At 47.2% G+C, this 21374-nt stretch overlaps 1 protein-coding gene across 2 annotated transcripts in view; it reads left to right on the forward strand.

Annotated features, from left to right (window-relative positions):
- VASP (vasodilator stimulated phosphoprotein) overlaps window positions 1-21374 on the forward strand; it is an 863870-nt gene that overhangs the window by 426647 nt on the left and 415849 nt on the right. For both annotated transcript variants that reach the window (XM_086938366.1, XM_086938368.1), the window contains one exon: window positions 11346-11398. In XM_086938366.1, the coding sequence (XP_086794492.1) occupies window positions 11346-11398 (53 nt within the window). The remainder of the gene's footprint in view (window positions 1-11345; window positions 11399-21374) is intronic.

Below are 21374 nucleotides of genomic sequence, written 5' to 3' on the forward strand. Positions count from 1 at the left end.
TCCGACAGCGCCAACACCATAGCTCCCCTCATGAAAAACAACAACTCCCACGCCAAGAAAGCCAGATGGTTTACCACCGAACTTCGAGAGTCCAGACGCACTTGCCACTTTATCGAAAAGGCCTGGAGGAACACCAGATCTACAGAAGCCTACAACCACTTCAGAGCCGCCACCAACGCCCACCACCAACTTAGCAGAAAAACGAGGAAAAAAGCGATTGAAGACAATCTCCACTCACGCACACAACAGCAAAGAACTCTTCAACATAGTCAAGGAGTTCGCCCAACCCATGGTGAGTCCACCGACATTCCTCCCTCACAAGACATCTGCGACAAACTCAGCACCTTTTTCCACCACAAAATCAAGAGCATCTGTTATGTTATGTTATGTTATCAACATTTATTTTGCGCACAGATGCTCCAGCTAAGGAGCGTCCTGGCTCATGGAAAAGGTGAACATAACACAACGCAAAAGGAAACAAAAAAGTGTAGGAGTCAACATAAAAAATTAAAACAGGTAAGTTTTCACGGCCCTACGGAATGCTAATAGATCCTCTAACAGGCGGATTTCCAAAGGGAGAGAGTTCCAGAGAGCCTCAGCTCTCACACGAAAAGAACGACCGCCCATCCGGCTAAGCCTGAAACGCGGGATAACCGCAAGGGATTGCCCAAGAGATCTGAGAGAGCAAGTCGGGACATAGGCGGATAAGAGATTATTGAGGATCTCAGGTGCCGATCCTTTTAAAATTTTAAAGGCAAGGCTAAGGGCCTTAAAGTGGATTCGGCTTTTCATTGGTAGCCAGTGTAGGGACCGCAGAGTATTAGACGTGGGACAGGACCTCGGCAGACTCACCACTGCTCTCGCAGCCGCGTTCTGAACGCGCTGCAGGCGAACTATCTCAGATTGGTTAACTCCCAGCAGGAGCGAGCTGGCATAGTCCAGCCGGGAAATGATCGTCGCTTGGATGACCAACTGTCTCGTCGGAGCATCAAAAAATTTGAGCACCGGCCTCAGCCCACGCAGAACACCAAAACAGCATGCCGCCACTCTCTTAGTGTGGGTAGTAAAGCAAAGGGTGTGGTCAAGCCATACTCCCAGGTTTCTAAGTTCCATCACCGGTGTAGGGGCCGGCCTGAGCTCCAGAGGCCACCAAGTGTCCCCCCAGCAATCCGTTCCCCTTCCCACGATCATCACCTCAGTTTTTTTTGCGTTCAGCTGGAGACAGTTGTTATTCATCCAGCTGGCCACCTCTCTCAGCCCGTCTCGGAACCTGGGGGCATCCCGTTCGGCATCCCCGCTGATCGTGACCGCTAGCTGCGTGTCGTCCGCATATGAGACCATGGTTAGGCCCCACTGCCTGGCGACATCAGCCAGCGGCCGCACGTACAGATTGAAAAGCGTGGGACTCAGCGAGGAGCCCTGAGGGACCCCCAGGTCCAGCTGATGGAATTTGGACTGAAAAGGAGGGGTGGCAACGCAGAAGGAGCGATCGCTGAGGAAGGAACTGAACCACTGCAGAGCAAAGCCACAGATGCCAATGTCCTCCAGGCGGTGCAGAAGGATGCGATGGGACACCGTGTCAAAGGCAGCGCTAAGGTCTAATAAAATAAGCGCTGCCGTTTGACCTGCATCCAACACACTCCGCAGATGTTCTACCATTGTCAGAAGGGCGGTCTCCGTGCTGTGACCAGCACGGAACCCATTCTGCGTAGGATCGAGGACATTGGCCCGGGCCAAATGCTCGGATAGAGCCAGGTTGACATGAGCCTCCATGACTTTGGCCGGCCAGGGAAGCAATGAAATCGGGCGGTAGTTTTCCGGTTTTAAAGGATCCAATTATGGTTTTTTCAGGATCGGGGAAACCACCGCCTGCTTCCACTTGGCAGGAACAGTGCCTGAAGTCAAGGAAAGGTTAATTAGTGAACACACTACAGTGCGCCCCTGAAAAGACGGATCTCTAAAGAGGGCAGGTCTGAGCGGATCCGCCGGAGAACCGGACTTGACTCGTTGTGCCAACTTGACAAACCCATCCCAGGAGAGAGTAGGGAGAGAATGTAATGCCGGGCAGCTGCGAGGGCCATTCAGAGGAGTGAGTGGCAGCGTCGTACTGGGAAACGACTGATAAATGGTCTTAACTTTCTCCAGGAAGAAAGCGGCCAAGGTCTCACAATGTGAGGTAGAACCGTCCACAGGCGGAACCGCTCTCTTAGCCATCAGATTTTTTAGGGCTTTGAAGATGGTCTTCGAGGGGTTGTGGCTGTTACGGAATTCCGTCGCATAAAACGCCGCGCGGGCTCTACAAATAGCTCGATGGTAGAGCTTGACAGAGGCCAAATACGCGTTTTTTTTACGGCATCATACGCCTTCCGCCACTCCCTTTCTGCCCGTCTACATGAACCCTTCAGAGCGCGGAGGGCACTGTCATACCAAGGACTCGACTGCCTGGAGCTAGATTTACTTGCGATGATGGGCACCAATCTGTCGAGCGCCTTGGTAATCCAGCTGCAGAATTGGTCGTAGCCCAAGGTGGCGTCGGACAAAGGGCCAAGTGGCTCTTAAGCCATGATGTAGTGTAGGTCCTCTAGCCTGAACTTATTCCAGTGCCGCCGAGGGATCCACTTAGGAGATGGAATAATGGGGGTTTCGGGGAGAGGTAGCCAAATGGACACCAACAAATGATCAGTCCAACCCACTGGAGAAATAGCCAAAACTTGGACATCCGGTAAGTTAGTAAAAAACGGGTCCAAAATGTGACCAGCCACATGTGTAGATTGAGTGACAAGTTGGGTCAGCTGAAAGGCCTCCAGATCCGCCAGAAAACCACTGATAGCCGCGGTCTGTTGGTTGTCAAAATGGAGGTTGAGGTCACCTAAGATGCAAAAATTGGCGCAGTCACTAGCTAGCGTACTAACCGCCTCAGGGAAAGCTCCCCTGAAGGCTACATCGCTGCCTGGGGGGCGGTACACGACCATCCCAGACAGCGTGAACTGGGGACTGATAGTGATCTTATGCAGGGCGCTTTCGCACCCTGCAATATGCAGACCCGTCCAGGAGCACGCAAAGGTAGATTTTATAGCTAGAGCAATACCTCCACCTCTGGACAGCCGGTTCCACGTAAAAAGTGAATATCCTGGGGGGCAAGCCAAATTAATTATGGCTGTATCTGTGTCCTGGAGCCAGGTCTCAGTGATGATAAACAGATCTGGCTCCTCGTCGGTGATAAGGTCCATAATAGACAGATGATGTTTAACCAGAGATCTGGTATTAAGGTTTAATATCCGCAGACCATGAACACAACCCTTGCTCAACCGAGGCACACTTATGCCTTCCGGTGGAGCAGCGGAGTTGTCATAGTCCCAAATACCCGTTGGCTGGTCGAGCGACCATCCCTTGCAGGCACATTGATAGGGGCCACACAAGGGATGTTTAGGTGCAGAAACGCATCGTGGGAGGGACTGCCCAATCGCCTGGAGCAATGCACTGGTGTAAACAATCATCCTACCTCCCAGAAGGTACTAAGCGGGAGGGGCCCGCTGCGCCCAGCGCGTCCTCAGCGCGGACGGGCGCAGACGGGCAGGACTCTGGCAAGCGACGGCGTCCTGGCTGCGCGTTCCCGCTGCGCGGGAGAGAGCGACTTTAAGTAGGCGGAGAAATGGAGGGAGGAGCGCAAGGACGCTCCAAGATGGCGCCCGCCGAAAAGACCAGCGTCCCAATCCAAAATGGTGCCGATCGTCGATCCCCAGACCACCCACAGAACCCAGGCCCACCAAAACGGTGGTGTATTTTCCACAAATTATATGCAGATATGAGGGGGTTAAGAGTTTGACGACACCTTTGACGAAGACAACTTTGACGAAGACAACCAATACACTGAACCCTCACCAACCACCCCCGACACCCTGAAGCCAGCGATCAACAACTGGACAGGCCTCAACACCGAAGAATATGAAGTCAATCCAATCCGGGGCCCCCACGGACCCCTGCCCCCACCACATTTTCAAAAGAGCCGCCAACACCATCGCATCCATGCTCTGCCACACCATCAACCTCTCCCTGGCAACCGCCACGTTCCCCGATGACTGGAAACACGCCGAGGTCAACCCCCTCCTGAAGAAACCCTCGGCGGGCCCCAGTGACCTCAAACACTACAGACCCATCTCCCTGCTCCCGTTCCCAGCGAAAGTCATCGAGAAAGCCATCAACAGCCAACTCTCCGCATTCATCGGAGAGCACAACATCCTCGACTCCTCACAATCCGGCTTCAGAAAAGAAAAACACAGTACGGAAACCGCCCTCCTCGCTGCAACAGACGACATCCACACCCTACTGGACAAAGGAGAAACATCAGTCCTCGTCCTCCTTGACATCTCAGCAGCGTTCGAAAGTCTCTCACCGCACCCTAATACGCAGACTCCATGATGCAGGGATCAAAGACAAGGCCCTCAACTGGATCTGCTCCTTCCTCTCCGGGAAGACACAGCGGTTCAGACTCCCCCACCCCCACCCCCCTTTCCTCTCCGACCCTACACCTACCACCTGCGGAGTCCCCCCTCAGCCTTCCACTCTTCAACGTCTACATGGCTCCGCTCGCACCCATTGTCAGAAGTTACGGACTCAACATTGTGTCATACGCAGATGACACCCGACTCATCCTCTCCCTATCCAACTAACCCAATACCGCCAGACACAATTTTCAAGAAGGCATGGAAGCAGTCGCCAAATGGATAAAAAACAGCAGCCTACAACTAAACACCAACAACACAGAAGCACTCATCATGGGCCCAAACCCCGACGCATGGAACGACACCTGGTGGCCCCCCTGCCCTCTGAAGCCCGCCCACCCCCACGGACCACGCACACAACCTGGGAATCATCCTGGACTCCGAGCTCAAAATGGACCGCCAGATCAACTCCGTATCGTCGTCCTGCTTCCACACCCTCCGCCTCCTACGTAAGACCTTCAAATTGATCCCCCTTGCACACAGAAAGACCGTCACTCACGCCCTGGTCACCAGCAGACTCTACTATGGCCACACACTCTTAGCCGGAATAAACAAAAACCTCACCTGCAAGCTACAGAAGACCCCCACTTTTTGCTGTGATTCTCTGGTTTTTCGACTTTAGTCTGGCTGTGGTCCTGCTAATCGGGACCACAGCCTAGCTGTTCTCTCTCTAAATTGTTACCATGTACTTTAGGTACATACCAGAATGGGTATTGGGTCACCTTTGTGAGCCCCTGTGTAGTGTACCATAGGTACCCAGGGCATAGGTGCATCCAAGGCCTACCAGGGGCTGCAGCATGTATTATGCCACCCCTGGCTGGCCCTCCAAACTGACACCACAGGTCTGCAATTGCAACCTGGGTAAGGTGGTGTAATCACCCCTTATTTAGATATAGTACATAGTTTTATGTGAGAGGGTGCCCTAGCATGAGCTGAGCCCCCCTCTGCAGCTTTTGGAACCATCTCTTTATAGCCGTTCCATGATATAGCCATACGATATACTCTTGAGTGCATTATAATCCTTGCAGTTAATGCTAACTTTGGTTTGGCTTTATCCAAAACTGTAGTGTAAAGTGTTACACTTTGGAATACAACCCCCCCCCCCCCCCCCCACCGGGGGACGGGGGTAGCATTCCACCCTTCTAGAGGGAGAAGACATGTAGTTACTGTTAAACCCGGTTAAAGTTAAACAGAGCCCCAGCATCACAAAATGCATGCTGCTGCCACGGACACAAGTCTGCTCTCCTGCTGCTGGACGAAACTCTGGCAGGGGAGGCTTGGCCAGTAGGTTTCCTGTCCAGGGAGGTGCTGGCACCTCCCCAGACAGGCTTTAGTGCATTGGGGCAGGGATGGTTGCATTTAGTGAATGCTTTTCAGACACTGCCTGGGGCACACAAGTTGCTCCATGAATAGCCCGGTTCAAACCGGTTGCTGGGGTACTGAGACCCAGCTCTGGCGCGAAACTGGACAAAGGGGAAGGGGTGTAACCACCCCTCCCCAGGCCCACTCATAGGAGGGGCCATAGAGTTAGTCCATCCCCTATCTTTCCTATAAAGATACAACCCCAGTCCTAGATCTTTAGATTACCCTGGACGAAACTCTAAAACATATATCCTGGACCTTCGACGTTCCATTTAGACTGGAAGACGGAAGACATCTCCCTTGTGGTCAAGGAGTGACCACCCTGTTCAAACAGGCGCCAACAGCAACTTTGCCGGTCTGCATTTTCGAGGCTCCTGCCGGATCCCAAAGAATCTGCGACACAGTACACGGACTTCCTGACATCTCTAACCCCGACCTTTGCTCACCGCAAAGCTGAGACACGTGGTGGACACGAGAGATGTGGGACCGGAACTCCTGGACATCCTGCATTTTGCTAACTGCACCTACTTCCCGAGGTATCCCGAAATTGTGCATTGGGGTGCTTGAAGCCCCAGCCCGAGCACCATTTGCACCAAAGCTCAGAGCCCCCCACTCCAAGAGTGTCCCGTGGGCCCCGCTTTTGCATTTTAGCTCGATGCGTCTTCACGGTTCCTTGCCCGTTGGCTGGTGAGCCCCCTGAAGACTTTATTTTAAATCTAACTTGCTTTCCTGGTTGCTCCAGGCTTGCTCCAGCTTCCCTGTAAAGGAGAAGCGCCTCAGACCTTGCTGTTCTGCAACAAAGTCAATCTCGACATCCTGCGTGGGTTGCGGTTGCCAAGGCTTGTTGGGTCCAGTCCGGATACCGACACTGCAGTCAACTAGATCCTTCATGGGACAGCTCAAATCCAGCTCCTGGTCATCGTCGACGCCTCCTGGACCTCGTGGCTGATGAGACAAACTTCACCTTCTCACATGAAATCACCAACATTGGCTGGCAGCTTTCCCTCGCCATCCTGGTCACTGGCAAGTGACCCAGACTCTGTCCCTTCTGCTTTCAGGTTCTTCAGATCTTCAATCCACCCTTGGATCCCCCCGGACACTTTTCCTCTGGTCGCGTGCAGCACTTCTTTGCAGCTCTCCATTGAAAACGATGACGAAACCAGACACCAAAAGGCACCTATGCACCCGGCTTGCCTGGGTGAGGTAACTCAAGTACTCCGGTGCTCCCATGGGTCTTGACTCTCGAAGTGTCCTAGTTTAAAGGGTTTTCATCGTAGTCCATCCGGAAGTGTCCTTAAATTATAATTTTGTTACTTGTTCGTTCTTCATAGAAAGTCAATGGGAACCCGCGGCTGTGTTTAGACACTACACGCGTCTCCCGTGGGCCTCCTACTTACTAACTCTTGGTTGTTCTCCAACAATCCAAAAAGAAAGAAGGTCCTAGAAAACCATGGTGCAATAATTGTTAAGTAAATAGTCACTGGACTAGTGATTGCACCAAGAAAGAGGCAGCTCCAGCCACCATTGCCCCTAAGGCAACTGTTCCCCCTAGTTCTGCTCCAAGTGGTAGTTCTCAACAGAAGGGTGTAGTAGGGTTCACCCTGGGAACTGAGATGGACTCTGGCCTAGTCAGAATACCAACTCAAGCTGTTTTGATCTGTGATGGGGACATGTCCATGTCCTCTACTGTGAGTCCCAATAACTTGGGCAAGTACAGACAAACTCCTTTAATCAATGATAGTGGCTCAGGCCAACACTGACACATTTGCTAGTGTCACAATGGTGACACAATGGTAAAACAACTTGCACAATACGCTCTCTGAAGTCTTATCCTGAGGACTGCTGGTCGATGCTACCACTAGGATAGCTTTCTATAAGGTTGACTTTACAACCACCATCAATAAGGGTCGATTAGACTGGTGCAAGGTGCCCACTAAAACTAGTGGATATCATATGCCAGGCTAACTTCTCACAGTCCTCAACCTGCCAAGACACTGCCACATCTCCCAGCACCTGCGCACACTCTCACATCTCACAGCACCTGCGCACACTTCACTGGCTCCCCATCGAAGCTAGAGTCACCTTCAAGATGCTCTCCCACGCCCATAAGGCCCTCCACGACTTTGGAACAGCATACCTGAACAGCCGACCCAAATTCCACACACCCCAGAGGACCCTACGATCTGCCCAGCTCTCCTACACTGTGGTTCCCCCCCACCATGAAGACCAGACTGGGAGGCTGCTCATTCTCCTTCCTCGTGGCCCGATCCTGGAAAGCCCTGCTGATCCATTTCCGACAGACATCGCTCCCCATCTTCACAAAAAAACTCAAAACCTTGCTCTTCGACAGACTCCCCCCCCTGCCCCCCCCCCCCCCCCATTTGATGGACTGGAGCCTGCTAACCCCAACCCCCACCCCCAGCGCCTTGAGACCCTTACGGGTGAGTAGTCGTGCTTTAACAAACGCCTGATTGATTGATTGATGCTTTTGTTTTTCAGGTTTGGTTGGTCAGCTGTTGCGAAGCTGTCCTGTGAACGGGGAGTTACTTGTTTGAGGTGATAGGTGGTAATCTGGTGGTTATTGTTGCTCTGGGTCGGTGTGGCTGGGGGGTTGGGTGGGGCTTCAGATCACATTCATGCCAAGCGTGACAGTTACACCATGAAGTGAAAATGTTATCCTGGAACATGAGAGGAATGGGGTTGGGGTCCAAGCACCACAAAATACACAGCTACGTTACTTGTAGGGGGGCACACATTGTGATGCTACAGGAGACCCACCTCACATCCTAAGCCGGGGCACGATTGCAACGTAGATGGCGACGTCAGCTGTATGCTACCATCTATACTGCGTTTGCCAGAGAAATGCTATTGTGGATCAGAGCTGGAACGCACTTTGAAGTGGGCCAATCTCTCACGGACTGGTGCAGGGTAGATTACTGGGCAAAGTGATTACATTGGGGAATGTTTACACCTCGAATCAAGACAAGATACCATACCTTAGGCACCTGTCCGCACCCCTCTCCATCCTCAACAGAGCTTACCTCATTATAGGGGGGAAACCTCAACTGTGTGGCTGATATTGAGCTAGAAAAGTCGACCCGCGCTGCATGGTACACTGGCCTACAAGATGACAAAGGGGTGCCGGGAGTGGATGAGTTGGTGGGACCTAGTAGACATTTTGCAAGTGCAGCATGGGCAACTGCAGGACTACTCTCAACTTTATAGCCTTCACACTAGATTAGATATGTTTGTCTGTTCTGCCCGCCTGGGACCAGTTATAATGCATACTGAATATTTGGGGCGCAACGTATCTGATCACCACCCACTGTTATTATGCCTTCGCCCTCAGTTGGAGCCTACTGTGACTCCCACTTGGCGGCTTCTTGAAGATACATGATTTAGAGATTCATTACAGAAGGCGGTCTCTGAGTATTTCCTGTTTAATCATGGTACAGCCAGCTCTGTGATTGTAGAGTGGGAGACCCTTAAAGTATTTGTGATGGGTCACTGCCTGGAAAAGACTGGGGTTGAGAAAGGAGCTTTTTTGGGAGCTTACCAAATTGGAAGCCAGCCCTACTTGACAGTGGTGGGCGACTGACGACCTTTGTAGTGACGCATAAACGATGGGAAGACACAAGGGAGGAGTACAATAGGGTGCTAGAGCAATTGAGATGCTCGGACCTTTGTGAAGGCCAGAAACAAGTACATGAAGAAGGGGGTAGAGCGAGCAGATAACTTGCATGGTCATTCCAACCCAAATCTATCAGTTTGTAGCAACTATTATGAGGTATTATATGGTAAAGAACATCCACAGCCATGGGGAAACATAGTAGAATTCCTATTGCCCCTGGCACTGAGGACATTGGACCCCGCTCTGAGGAAAGGTCTGGGAGTGCCAGTGACTGCGCAGGAGATACGTGAGACCTTCAAAGAGATAGCCAGAGGGAAGACTCGAGGACCAGACGGATAGCCATTGGAGTTCTATTCCTCTTTCGCACAGACCTTGGCTCCTAAAATGGAGGCGCTGTACGCGGAGGCATGGGACAAGGGCGAGCTGCCGCCCTCCACCAGGGACGCCTGAAGGCCTGCTCTGGTCCCACCGTTCAGATTTTTCACGCGGTGGAAGACCTGAGGGACGGCAACCTGAATCAGTCATGATATCACTAAAAACATGTGTCCAATTTTGGCGCTTGCTGAAGTTGCCACAGAAGGCCTGCATAGTGCTGTGAAAAATGATCATGCTCCCCAGACTCTTATACTATTTTGTAAACCTACCAGTAAGGGTCATGCCCTCATGGTTTGCGGGCCTAAATCAGTTACTCAAAGAGCTTATCTGGGATGGTGGACGGAACAGGGTCTTGTTGGCAGTAGTCCAGAGGGTTCCAGAGGAGGGAGGAGTGGGCACACCTGAATTTGAACTATAGTACCAAGCCGCACAGCTTCAATAGTTAGCTTAGTAGTTAGACTGCAGGAAGCTTGAGCTGCTGGGGACAACAGGCCTGGTAGATAATCCGGGATTGCTGCTAGCCAGGCTCCTGCACCTGTCGGTAATTTCCCTGGAACTGGGGGTGCTGCCGCAGACATCACTGTTCTGCGGGAGGAGGTGTCTCGCACCGGATTTCCCCCGAATTGAGCTTCCGCATGGTGTCCCACTAACCCCATTCTCGAGGGCTGAGCTGTCTGAGTGGACGACTGCTTGAATCGTTACAGTAGGGGATTGCTTTCACCGGTGGATATTGATCCATTTGGATTACTTTCTATCTCAATATGATCTACCTCACAGACAATTTACATTTCACTATGCGTACCTCATCAGTTATGCCAGTAAATTACTTAGTATTACATTTTCGTAGAGTGATACAATTAATATAATTCCTTGCACGATCTTGTCCTCCTCTCCAGTTTCAGTATAATGACCCCACCCCATTCTGTCCTTGTCTTAACCCACTAGAACTGGTCCTCTCCTATCGCCACTGAATATTGGGCCATTATTTTACTTTGTCTTCCTTCTCTTTTGTCTTTTTCTCTCATTCATCTACTTCACCAACTGTTGGCACAGCTCATTTAATGTGATTGCTTCCACCTTCATTTCTCTTTCTGTGTTTTCCCTTAGTTCAGTTTCTTCTAGTCTGGTGTCCCTACTCCCACTCCAGTGAAAGGCTCCCTCAATTTTATTCAGCCGTGATTGCTTGAATCTGTTTATCCTGCAGGCCTATGTTCTGCTTCTCCTATCTGTCTAGCAGTTTGTACCCTTGCCTCTTTTCCTGCACGTCTTGTGTCCCAAACTTCTTTTATGCCTTTTTATTGTCAAGGCAGTTTTCTCTGGTTGTTCAACATCACTGTCTGTGTCCCTGAGGTTTTTTTTCCTGATCCTCAGTACTCTCCTACTTTTGTGCCCATCGGCTCTTTTTTTTGTTGCGTCCGTCTACAAAACTTTTTTTTTCAAATTGCATTTATATGCCCGCTCTCTTTGTCCCACAGGCAGCAACTAGAGCGGGATCAACTTGAAAGGGAGTGCCGAGTCTCCATTTCAGGTGAGTGAAACCCATTGAGGAAGGTTGGGAGTATGGAAAGCCCTGGCACCCAGTTAGCAAGGTTGAGATGTGTGGACTAAGTGGGTGTTTAAAGCGCTGTTAGTACATTGATTATATCTATTTTTGTGACTGCAACAGTAGGCAGTAACACCCTGATCATGGTTTACTGTCCGTTAAATCCAGCATTCAGCAAAAAAGACAGAGATGCATTCACGGTCAAATAGCAAGGAGTAGTTATTAGAAGGCATGGTAGGGTGTACAGCCGATGGAGGTAATGTGGAATCTGCTTCACTAACGTAAATAGAGCTATTAAAGACATGGAGGCAGATATTATGATATCTTCACTGACCTTCTCCAGCAGCAAAGATAAAACAAAGTACTTCCAACTTGGAAGTATGAAAGAAATCTAACTGCGTAGAGCACAACAGAGCTATCAAACGAAGTATCCTGGAACTTAACCTGTGCTCTTCAACTAGCAAGTTGGAAACCGGTGTGATGAAAAACCAGGTCTTTGGATCATTACACAAAAAAAGATATTCAGACATGTTTCTAGGATAGGCCAGAAGAGAGTTATGCAAATTGTAGGATAGGTGTCACGCCACCGAAGATTAGCCTGGCAATATGGTGGATTACTGAAGATAATAATTAGTACTGAAATTGAATGTTTCAAGCTGTTGACAGGCTTATTGGAATTGCAGACAGCCTTAAAGGCAAACGCATATGAATTGTGTGTTGGCGATCGGTGTACAAGTGGTTGGTGATCTCCACATGTCTAGAATCCCTAAAACTAGGTGAACAGAGATTTTTTTATCACGTAGGTTTGGTGATTTGTGTATTGAGGAAATCCTAAGTAGTTGACTTTGCCATAGTCCAGCCTTGATAACATCAAGACCCAAACTGTTCCTTTATAGCATGCAGGAGGGAGACTCTTTAAGAGTCTTAAGGATAAAAAAAACAGGTACAGTAATGTTGGGTGAACTGAGCATGGAATAACAGTTGAACAATAAGAGGGCCGAAATCACGTTTTTGGGTAAATGGTATAGGAACAAAACACGTGCTAGTAGGCACTACTGGGTGGACCAGAGAGACCTCAAAACATCAAGGAGGTAAGCTTCAAGTGCTTTTGCACTATTCAGATCGAGAGTTCAGAGACTGTGTTAAAAGCAAGTATGAAGTGGTGGAGCTGTAGATGACTGATGAATGTAATGAACATGAAAGTTGTAAGCAGGCTCTGGACTATTTAAAAAGCGAATGTACACTGATTTCATAGCGATGAAAATAGATAGCACCATCTCACATAAAACCAAGCACTCTGCCTCCAGGATTGTTAAGGCTTGCTATAGGAGTGACTTATAGGTATATATGTGTCCAGATATAGGTTTAGATATAGATATACTATATCTAAGCAAGGGGTGATTACACGACCTTGCCCCAGCTGAGTGATCAGCCAGTTGTGTCAATTTGGATGGCCAGCCAGGGGTGGCAAAAGATATGCTGCAGCCCCTGGTAGGCCTTGGATACACCTATGCCCTGGGTACCTATAGTACACACTACAGGGGCTCATAAGGTGATCCAATATCCAATTGGAGATGTACCTAAGGTACCTGGAGTCCATTTTTGAGAGAGAGCAGATAGCCTGGGACCCTGATTAGCAGGATCCCAGGCCAACTAAGTCAAAACCCAGCTAAACACTAGGCAAAAAATCTGGGGTAACCATAGTCGGGTATCCACCTTCCTACACTGCCATTGTCCGATTAGCAAATTCTAATCTGTTTTTATGTCACCACTATTGAATATACCACCTTATTCATACACATATGATCAAGGCAGTGAAGACACTATTAAAAACATGTAAAGTCAGTCTGCATTTGGTATTAACATGCACAAACAAATAATAATTAAAATATATGACAAGTGTTTTTATTTTGAAAATGTATTAGCTTAAATACATTAAAATAAATCAAATCAAATATATTACCATAAATAAAATAACAGCTTTTCTCTTCCAAATTGAAAAAAAACCATATACACTTAACCTGGATAACTGTTGCAGGAACTGCAAACATGTAGAGTGTTGCTGAAATGTAACAGTGCCATTTTTCAATGAGTAGTAGTTTTATACAGTTTTTGTTCACTGGTTAGTGTACTGATCTCGAAAAAGGAACTGTAAACGTCTGTAGTCTTGTGCAAATGTATCAATTACTTTATCAATCAGCTGTTGTTTGTTTCTAGCAATTTTTGCTCGATGTATGCACATCATGCACAAACCTGATAAGCGATCATCTGCCATTGTCGACCTCAACCAGGTTTTCACCCTTCTCATTGTGCTGAAAGAACTTTCCACTGTGCAAATGGTCACTGGTAATGTGAGAACAATGAGAATTGCTTGCTGGACTGATTGAAATACATCTGTGTGGTTTAGCAAATCCAGAAATCCATTGTCTAACTGCTCATCCTTCGTTGACCAGATGTGAAATAATGTGACTGCTTTGGCTTCCAGGTTTTCAATGGCGTAAATTTCTCTGATGTTTGCAATATGGCATTTGTATTGCTCAAGTGTCATTTTGGCCATATGTTTTGGGTAAAGTGAGAACAAACTCAAATTTCTCTTGTTTTCATTGCCAAATCGGCTTTCTAATGATCTGATGATAGAGTCCATGTATGGCACATAAATAGACTGGCAACAGTATTCTTCCACAGAAGAGGAACCAAAATTGGAACAAAATACTTGCCAGCCACACTGTCTGGGGAAGACAAAGTTTGATGTTCAGTTTTTCTTCCAGTGTTTGAACGTTTTTAAAAATGTCCTTAAATTGCTCATTCTGCTTTTTGTCTGTGATCACGGAACACAGAGTCAGAAGGTCTTGCAGATGATTAAACACCTTGAGGATATCAAGCTGAACAGCTTGGAGAGCCTGGCTTACAGATTCCAATCTTGATGAGTAATCTGAAATTATGGGCAAGCAAAAAAGAAAGCTCACTGTGCTGGAGGAACATTGCAATCAATATGCATCCTGACGTGTTTTCCCTGATGCTGTTGTGACCAGTAAGCATAATTGCTTAAAAATCTCTTCAAAGTGTGAGCTAAAAATTCAAATGCTCTTGTATTTTGCTGTCCATCGTGTTTCACTCAGCAATGGCTGATTAGGAATAAGAGATCTTCTTTTTGGACTCTCACGGGAAAAACTTGATGATGGCTTTCACTGTGCCAATAGAATTCCGTATATCGGGAACCGCATTCCTGCTATTAACAACCAAATCAAGCTTATGTGCAGCACAGTGAGCAAAAGCAGCTTTAGGATATTTTCTCTTTATTATGGCTTGAACGCCACCTTCCTTACCTGCCATTGTAGATCATCCATCATAACAACAACACGACGATCAAGTGGGACCCAGGGGAATATTTAAAGACCAAGCTCTGGGAACATCCCCAACAGATACATAACAACAGAAGAGTACCAGAGGGTCTAAAGAAAAAGTGAGTCAACAGTGTGAGCAACCATTCAACAAAAACTTATAATCTTTCTAGCTGACCTATAGAAGATGGTAATCAATGACACCCTAATAGATGGTCAAAGATACCCATCAGTCACTACTCGGAACCGCCCTTCATCATTTGGGATTCCTTCAAGACCATCTACTCAGGTGTGTTCTTCTCAGAAAAAAGGAAACCGAGATGTTAAAAGGTCCCTTCGACTGAAATAACTGGTAGTATGGTGTACCACTACTCTAAACTAATGAGTGGTAAAGTGTAAGATGACTAGTGGGGTGCAGTGCAGATAACTACGTGAAAAAATAATAAAAGAAAGAGTGTGTTAAAATTGGATGAGGGAGTACAGAACAAAGTTTATTCAGGTGGTACTCACTCCACCAATATTAAAAATTTGTTAAGACAGTTTGAAAAGATTAGCTGTCTAGAAATAGAACCAGGTCGACATGTTTCAGCAATTAATGGACAAGATTGTCCTTGCTTTCTTCAGGACCTTACAACAAATATTTGCTACTGCAGTCATAAAAAAGAAATAATATGTGAAAAGACAATAAGAAGCTACATTTAAAGACCAGTACTAAGGTCACCTGCGGTTTCTAGGTGATGAGTCTTGTCTGTTCTTACAGGTCATGTAATTCACTAAAAAGGTCAGAAAAAAGAGGTTAAGTGCCAGAAAGGTTGCAAACACACACATAAACACACAGAATCGCTAGGTCCTTTGTATGTGGACCTTAAGCGTAGTCAGGCTACCAGTCCTGACTCTAAACACTTGTGCACGTAGTGTAATTAGTCGACATTTCAGGATATATAAATTATATGCCACATGAAAGAGAGTTATATAAATCTTACCACAACTTGTAAGAAGTGACGACCTCACCCCACCTGGCAGTAGCTCAGGAGTAGAGTGAAGCACCGCTCTAAAGGGACAAGTAAACAAAAATCGAGAACATATCTCTCCTCTATACAAGCTCGCCCACACAATGACATTCCCCCATTGTGAGCTGTTTAAAAAAAACAAATATTTGGTTCGTGATACGGGATAGCCAGTTGTAAACTATAACGGTATCTCGTGTTAAATTTAGCCCGTAGTTAGCGTTCAGAGACACCCAGAGGCGCGCAGATGGGCAGAATGTCAATTGAGCGTAAAATGTTACCATTAAAGAAATCAGGAAGTCTCCTAGTAACGAAAACGGCTGCCGGGCGAAGCATATCTATCACATGCACAGCCATAGCGGGCTTACCTGTCCGTCGGTATTTCTAAGCCAACAAAACAGGTGATGGACCGAATGTGGATCAATGTCACACATTCATCCTAGTCCAAAGATCTGGGCCCAAATCCATTGTTTTTTTGCACTCCACACCACCCTGGGTTAGACAATGGCGATATGCAAATCAGCTCTGACCCTGTGCCCCATGGGAACAGTCCAGTCCGAACTACAAAAGCAATGTCCTTCCCAGAACGGAATCAAGCATCCGAGGACCGGACCATGGGGCACAGGGTCAGAGCTGATTTGCATATCGCCATTGTCTAACCCAGGGTGGTGTGGAGTGCAAAAAAACGATGGATTTGGGCCCAGATCTTTGGACTGGGGTGAGTGTGTGACATTGATCCACATTCTGTCCATCACTTGTTTTGTTTGCAATTGCCGCCATAAGTGCGCTGGGGATGCTCAGACGTGGGTCCCAGGCACTCCACACCACTGAAGTCAAGCTAGCCAGGCTGATGAGATGTGTTACCTCGAAACCGGTCCGGTCCTCGGATGCTTGATTCCGTTCTGGGAAGGACATGGCTTTTGTAGTTCGGACTGGACTGTTCCCATGGGGCACAGGGTCAGAGCTGATTTGCATATCGCCATTGTCTAACCCAGGGTGGTGTGGAGTGCAAAAAAACGATGGATTTGGGCCCAGATCTTTGGACTGGGGTGAGTGTGTGACATTGATCCACATTCTGTCCATCACTTGTTTTGTTTGGTATTTCTAAGCCGGCATCAGAACCGACTGGGGAGGTACCGGCGGTTCAGACCGCATTAGGTTATAAGGACCTTGCTGATTGGTTGTAAGGGTCATGTGATCCTCTAATGTGTTCTCTGATTGGTCCGCCGGGTCAGGGATTCGTAAGCGCACATATCATTGGGAGCTTGATGGATACCTAGGAAACCAAAGTTGTTGACTAAGCACTTACCAGCGGCCTCGTAACTGCCTACTGCTCAGAACCATAAATGAAAACGTGCGTGAAAGCACACAGAGCACCCGGATGTTTGCGGAGCCATATTTTACAGGTCAAAAACTAGTAACTGATCATGGCCAGGTTATAGTCTGGAAAAAAATTTTTTAATAGATAAATATATCCTGGCACACCATTGTAGTGACCCTGAATCTAGCAGACCCTGCCTTTTAAGTAACAGATATTAAATTGTTAGGAAATGTCTTGTTAGTGTTACATTTAAAGTGTGGACCAAGGAATCTCATCATTGAGCCCACTGCGATGGGTGTCAAGTTTAAGGACCCATTTTTGTTCTTTTAAAAGATGAAATTTCGCCACATCCGCAGTGTGAGAAGGAATGAATGGTTGCTCCAACACAGTCCACTGAAATGCAGTGGAAGAATGATTTGCTTCTAGAAAATGTGTGGTAAGCTTAGTAGCCTGTCTCCTACAGTGAATAGTACTCTTGTGCTCAGATATCCTGACGCGTATTTTACGCGTGGTCATTCCCACGTATTTGTACCCGCAGGGACATGTTATCAGATAAATTAATCGTTCACTGTTGCAATTCGTGAATTTCATTTATTTTCAAGGCCTGGATGTACCTATGTCAACCTCTGTTGTTTTTTTGGTTTGTGGGCACGCCTGACATGAACCACAAGGGTGGTGTCCGGTAATAGGAGGAAGGTCCCATAGGGACCCCAAGGCCCTGGGTTGTTCTTCTCAGGGTCTTGTGTGGACTATTCTGTCTCTCAAATTCGGACCTCTTTTGAAAGAGAACAGTGGAGTTTGAATAGTCATGTGGCCCGAATTAAGGATTGGCCAATGCCTTTTGACCAGCTTTTGGATTTTATTAGAAAGAGTCCCAAAAGTATGTACAAATGTGAGTCTTTCAAGTGGTGGTTTAGGCATAGATGGTTCCAATAATGCCAATTGGTTGTTATTCTTAGCCCGTTTCATTGATCGTCGTACTAGTTTGGGTGGGTATTTACGTGAGATCAACTGGTTGCACAAAGTTGTAGAATGTTCCTTGAATGCTGGAATAGTGGAACAGTTCCTTTGGACATGCAGAAATTGTCCGAAGGGGAGGTTCTCCCTTAGGGATCTAGGGTGGTGACTATCAAATAATAGGAGTGAGTTCCTTGACATGGGTTTTCTGTAAAGTTCTGACTGTAGGCCATCGGGAGTGGCCACAATCATTAGGTCAAGGAAGGCGAGACTGTTGCCTCCTATTTCAATGGTAAAGCTTAGAAAAGAATTCCTGCTGTTCAACCACTGGAGGAACTCAAGACATTTCTCACTGGAGCCCCGCCATATGACCAGCACATCATCGATGTACCTCTTCCAGGTCTTAAGATTTTCGATGTATGGATTGCTGTCAGTGAGAATATGTTCCTGCTCAAACAAATGAACGTATAGATTCGCTAGACTGGGGGCGTAAACTCTCCCCATGCTAGTGCCAGACACTTGCAAGTATATGCTCTCTTCGAATCTAAAGAAATTCCGTTTCGTTGCCAGGGCGGCACAAGCCATGATAAAATGGACTGGTGTAATGCTGTCCAAATCCCTTGAGTCCAACAGAGAGTGGATGACTTCCAATGTCTCATCTTGGGGGATGGAGGTGTAAAGCGCCTCGACATCAAAGGAGACCAGGAGATCCGTGGTGGCATCAAAGTCGATGTTAGGTAACAGGCGTAAAACGTCCGTGGTATCCTTTAGGTAAGTGGGCATTTCTTGTACCATAGGTCGCAAGAAATGATCCACAAAGGTTGACAGTGATTCTAAAACCGACCCTATACCTGAGATGATCGGGCGGCCTCTGTTTTTTATGGACCTTGGGCAAGGCATAAAAATAATGCATCACCGGATGTTCGGTGTATAGGAAGGCGGCTTCAGCTTGAGTAATCCAGCCTTCTGATGAGGCTTCTTTAATCATCATTTGGATTGTCCTTTTCAGGTCTTCTGTGGGATCTTGTTCAAGGAGATGGTAAGAATTCCTATCACTAAGTTGTCGTTGGCATTCAGACCGGTAAGTACTAGTATCAAGTAGGACAATTGAACCGCCTTTATCAGCCGGTTTAATGGCGAGTTCTTTATCGGCTGATAATGATTTTAGTGCCAGATGTTCAGCTTTCGGTAGATTGCAAAACACCCTATTGTTCTCTGAAAAAAGGCTCTCTATTTCTTTTTCAATCGCCTGTTCAAAAGCCAGGACCTGTGGTGGCATTAGATGAGTAGGCGGATTAAAAGTGAACTTACACTTTAAGCCAATGTTGGTATCTCTCTCCTCCTGTGATGGTGTTTCCTTATCAGCGAAAAAAGAAATGCAGTCTGATTTTCCTAAGAAATTTAGCCAACTCAAAGCGGGTCTCAAAATGGTCATTCCGATGTGTGGGGACAAATCCAAGTCCCTTATTAAGCGCCTTGTCCTCTGCTGGAGTCAAGACATGTTTGCTTAAATTCATTATAAGTCCGGGCCCACATTGTTCTGTGCTTGCTCTTTGGTCTTGGCAGAGTTGCTCCTCAGGTTCCTCGTCGAAGTGGACGGTGGGCTGTAGTGTACCTGAGGTTGGGTCTGTCCTCTCTTCCTGCCTCGGGACCTGCCCCGGCCAAACCCTAAAAAAGGCTGGCCAGAGAAATTACCTTGAAAGTTGGGTTGAAAATTCGGCACACACTGGCCCATAGGTTGTTGAAAAGGGCCTGATTGTTGGGGAGGGAAGAAAGAGGAACTCCACTGAACTGCCAAGGGTTTGGTGGCCACCACTGTTGTTGCTGACTCTGATGGTTTCCTCTCCAGCTGTTACGTAGATTCCTCTTACCACGTCCCCTCCCACGTGTATTTTGATTACTGTTCCCAGTGTCACTGCCAGAGGTATTCTCATCAGAACTTGATGTCCCGTATGTAGAACCTGTTTTCCGACTGTTTGTGTTGAAGTCAGGAGGGACATAAGATTCGCTAGTGTAAGGGTATACTTTTGTCAAATTTAAATTTGTCAAGATCTTTTCTAAACTTTTCTATTTTGACCGATAGTGTGTATTCTTTGTATTCCCTATTGTTTTTATTTGTTTCATCCTGATTTTTCTGAAACGCTTTGGCAGAGAGGGTAGCTCTGATTTTGGATTCCATAACCTGGATTTCAATAAGTATAGTGTCTGCTATACGTTTGGAGGTCTGGGTGATTAAAATCAACCAATCCCTGGTGCACCGCCATGCTATGAGTGACCAGTTCTTCAAGAATTCCTTGTCCTTAAAGAGCAACCTTGGGGCATTGGTCACAATCAGGACCGTTGGTGCGCAGTTGTTGCGTAAATATTGTGCCATTATTGTGCCATGGAGTGCTGTTTGGGTCTGAGATTTTTTAAGGCCCAACAACTTGCCCTATTCGTCCTCATGGATGGAAATAATGGCCGGTGTAGTGTCAGTTAAGTCAGGATGTTCTGCTAGTGCTGATTGTAAATCATCTTCCGTGAACGACAGGCCATGGTTTTCAGCCATAATGCACGTAAAATGAAAGAAGAAGAAGGGGAATGTCTAGTGAGGGATCTGCCCAGACAGAAGGAAAAGAGCACAGGGTTCAACCACATTTAGTGGTAGCCTGCGCACACAACAGCAATATCTGTGTCGCACATATATAGGGTCCGCAGCCTGGAGACTGCTCAGGAAACAACAACAACAACAACAACAACACGACGATCAAGTGGGACCCAGGGGAATATTTAAAGACTAAGCTCTGGGAACATTCCCAACAGATACATAACAGAAGAGTACCAGAGGGTCTAAAGAAAAAGTGAGTCAACATTGTGAGCAACCATTCAACAAAAAACTATAATATTTCTAGCTGACCTATAGAAGATGGTAATCAATGACACCCTAATAGATGGTCAAAGATACCCATCAGTCACCACTCGGAACCGCCCTTCATCATTTGGGATTCCTTCAAGACCATCTACTCAGATGTGTTATTCTCAGAAAAAAGGAAACCGAGATGTTAAAAGGTCCCTTCGACTGAAATAACTGGTAGTATGGTGTACCACTACTCTAAACTAATGAGTGGTAAAGTGTAAGATGACTAGTGGGGTGCAGTGCAGATAACTACGTGAAAAAATAATAAAAGAAAGAGTGTGTTAAAATTGGATGAAGGAGTACAGAACAAAGTTTATTCGGGTGGTACTCACTCCACCAATATTAAAAATTTGTTAAGACAGTTTGAAAAGATTAGCCGTCTAGAAATGGAACCAGGTCGACATGTTTCAGCAATTAATGGACAAGATTGTCCTTGCTT

This window comes from Lissotriton vulgaris, chromosome 9 (genome assembly GCF_964263255.1).
Source record: "Lissotriton vulgaris chromosome 9, aLisVul1.2, whole genome shotgun sequence".
NCBI classification, from domain to species: Eukaryota; Metazoa; Chordata; class Amphibia; order Caudata; family Salamandridae; genus Lissotriton; species Lissotriton vulgaris.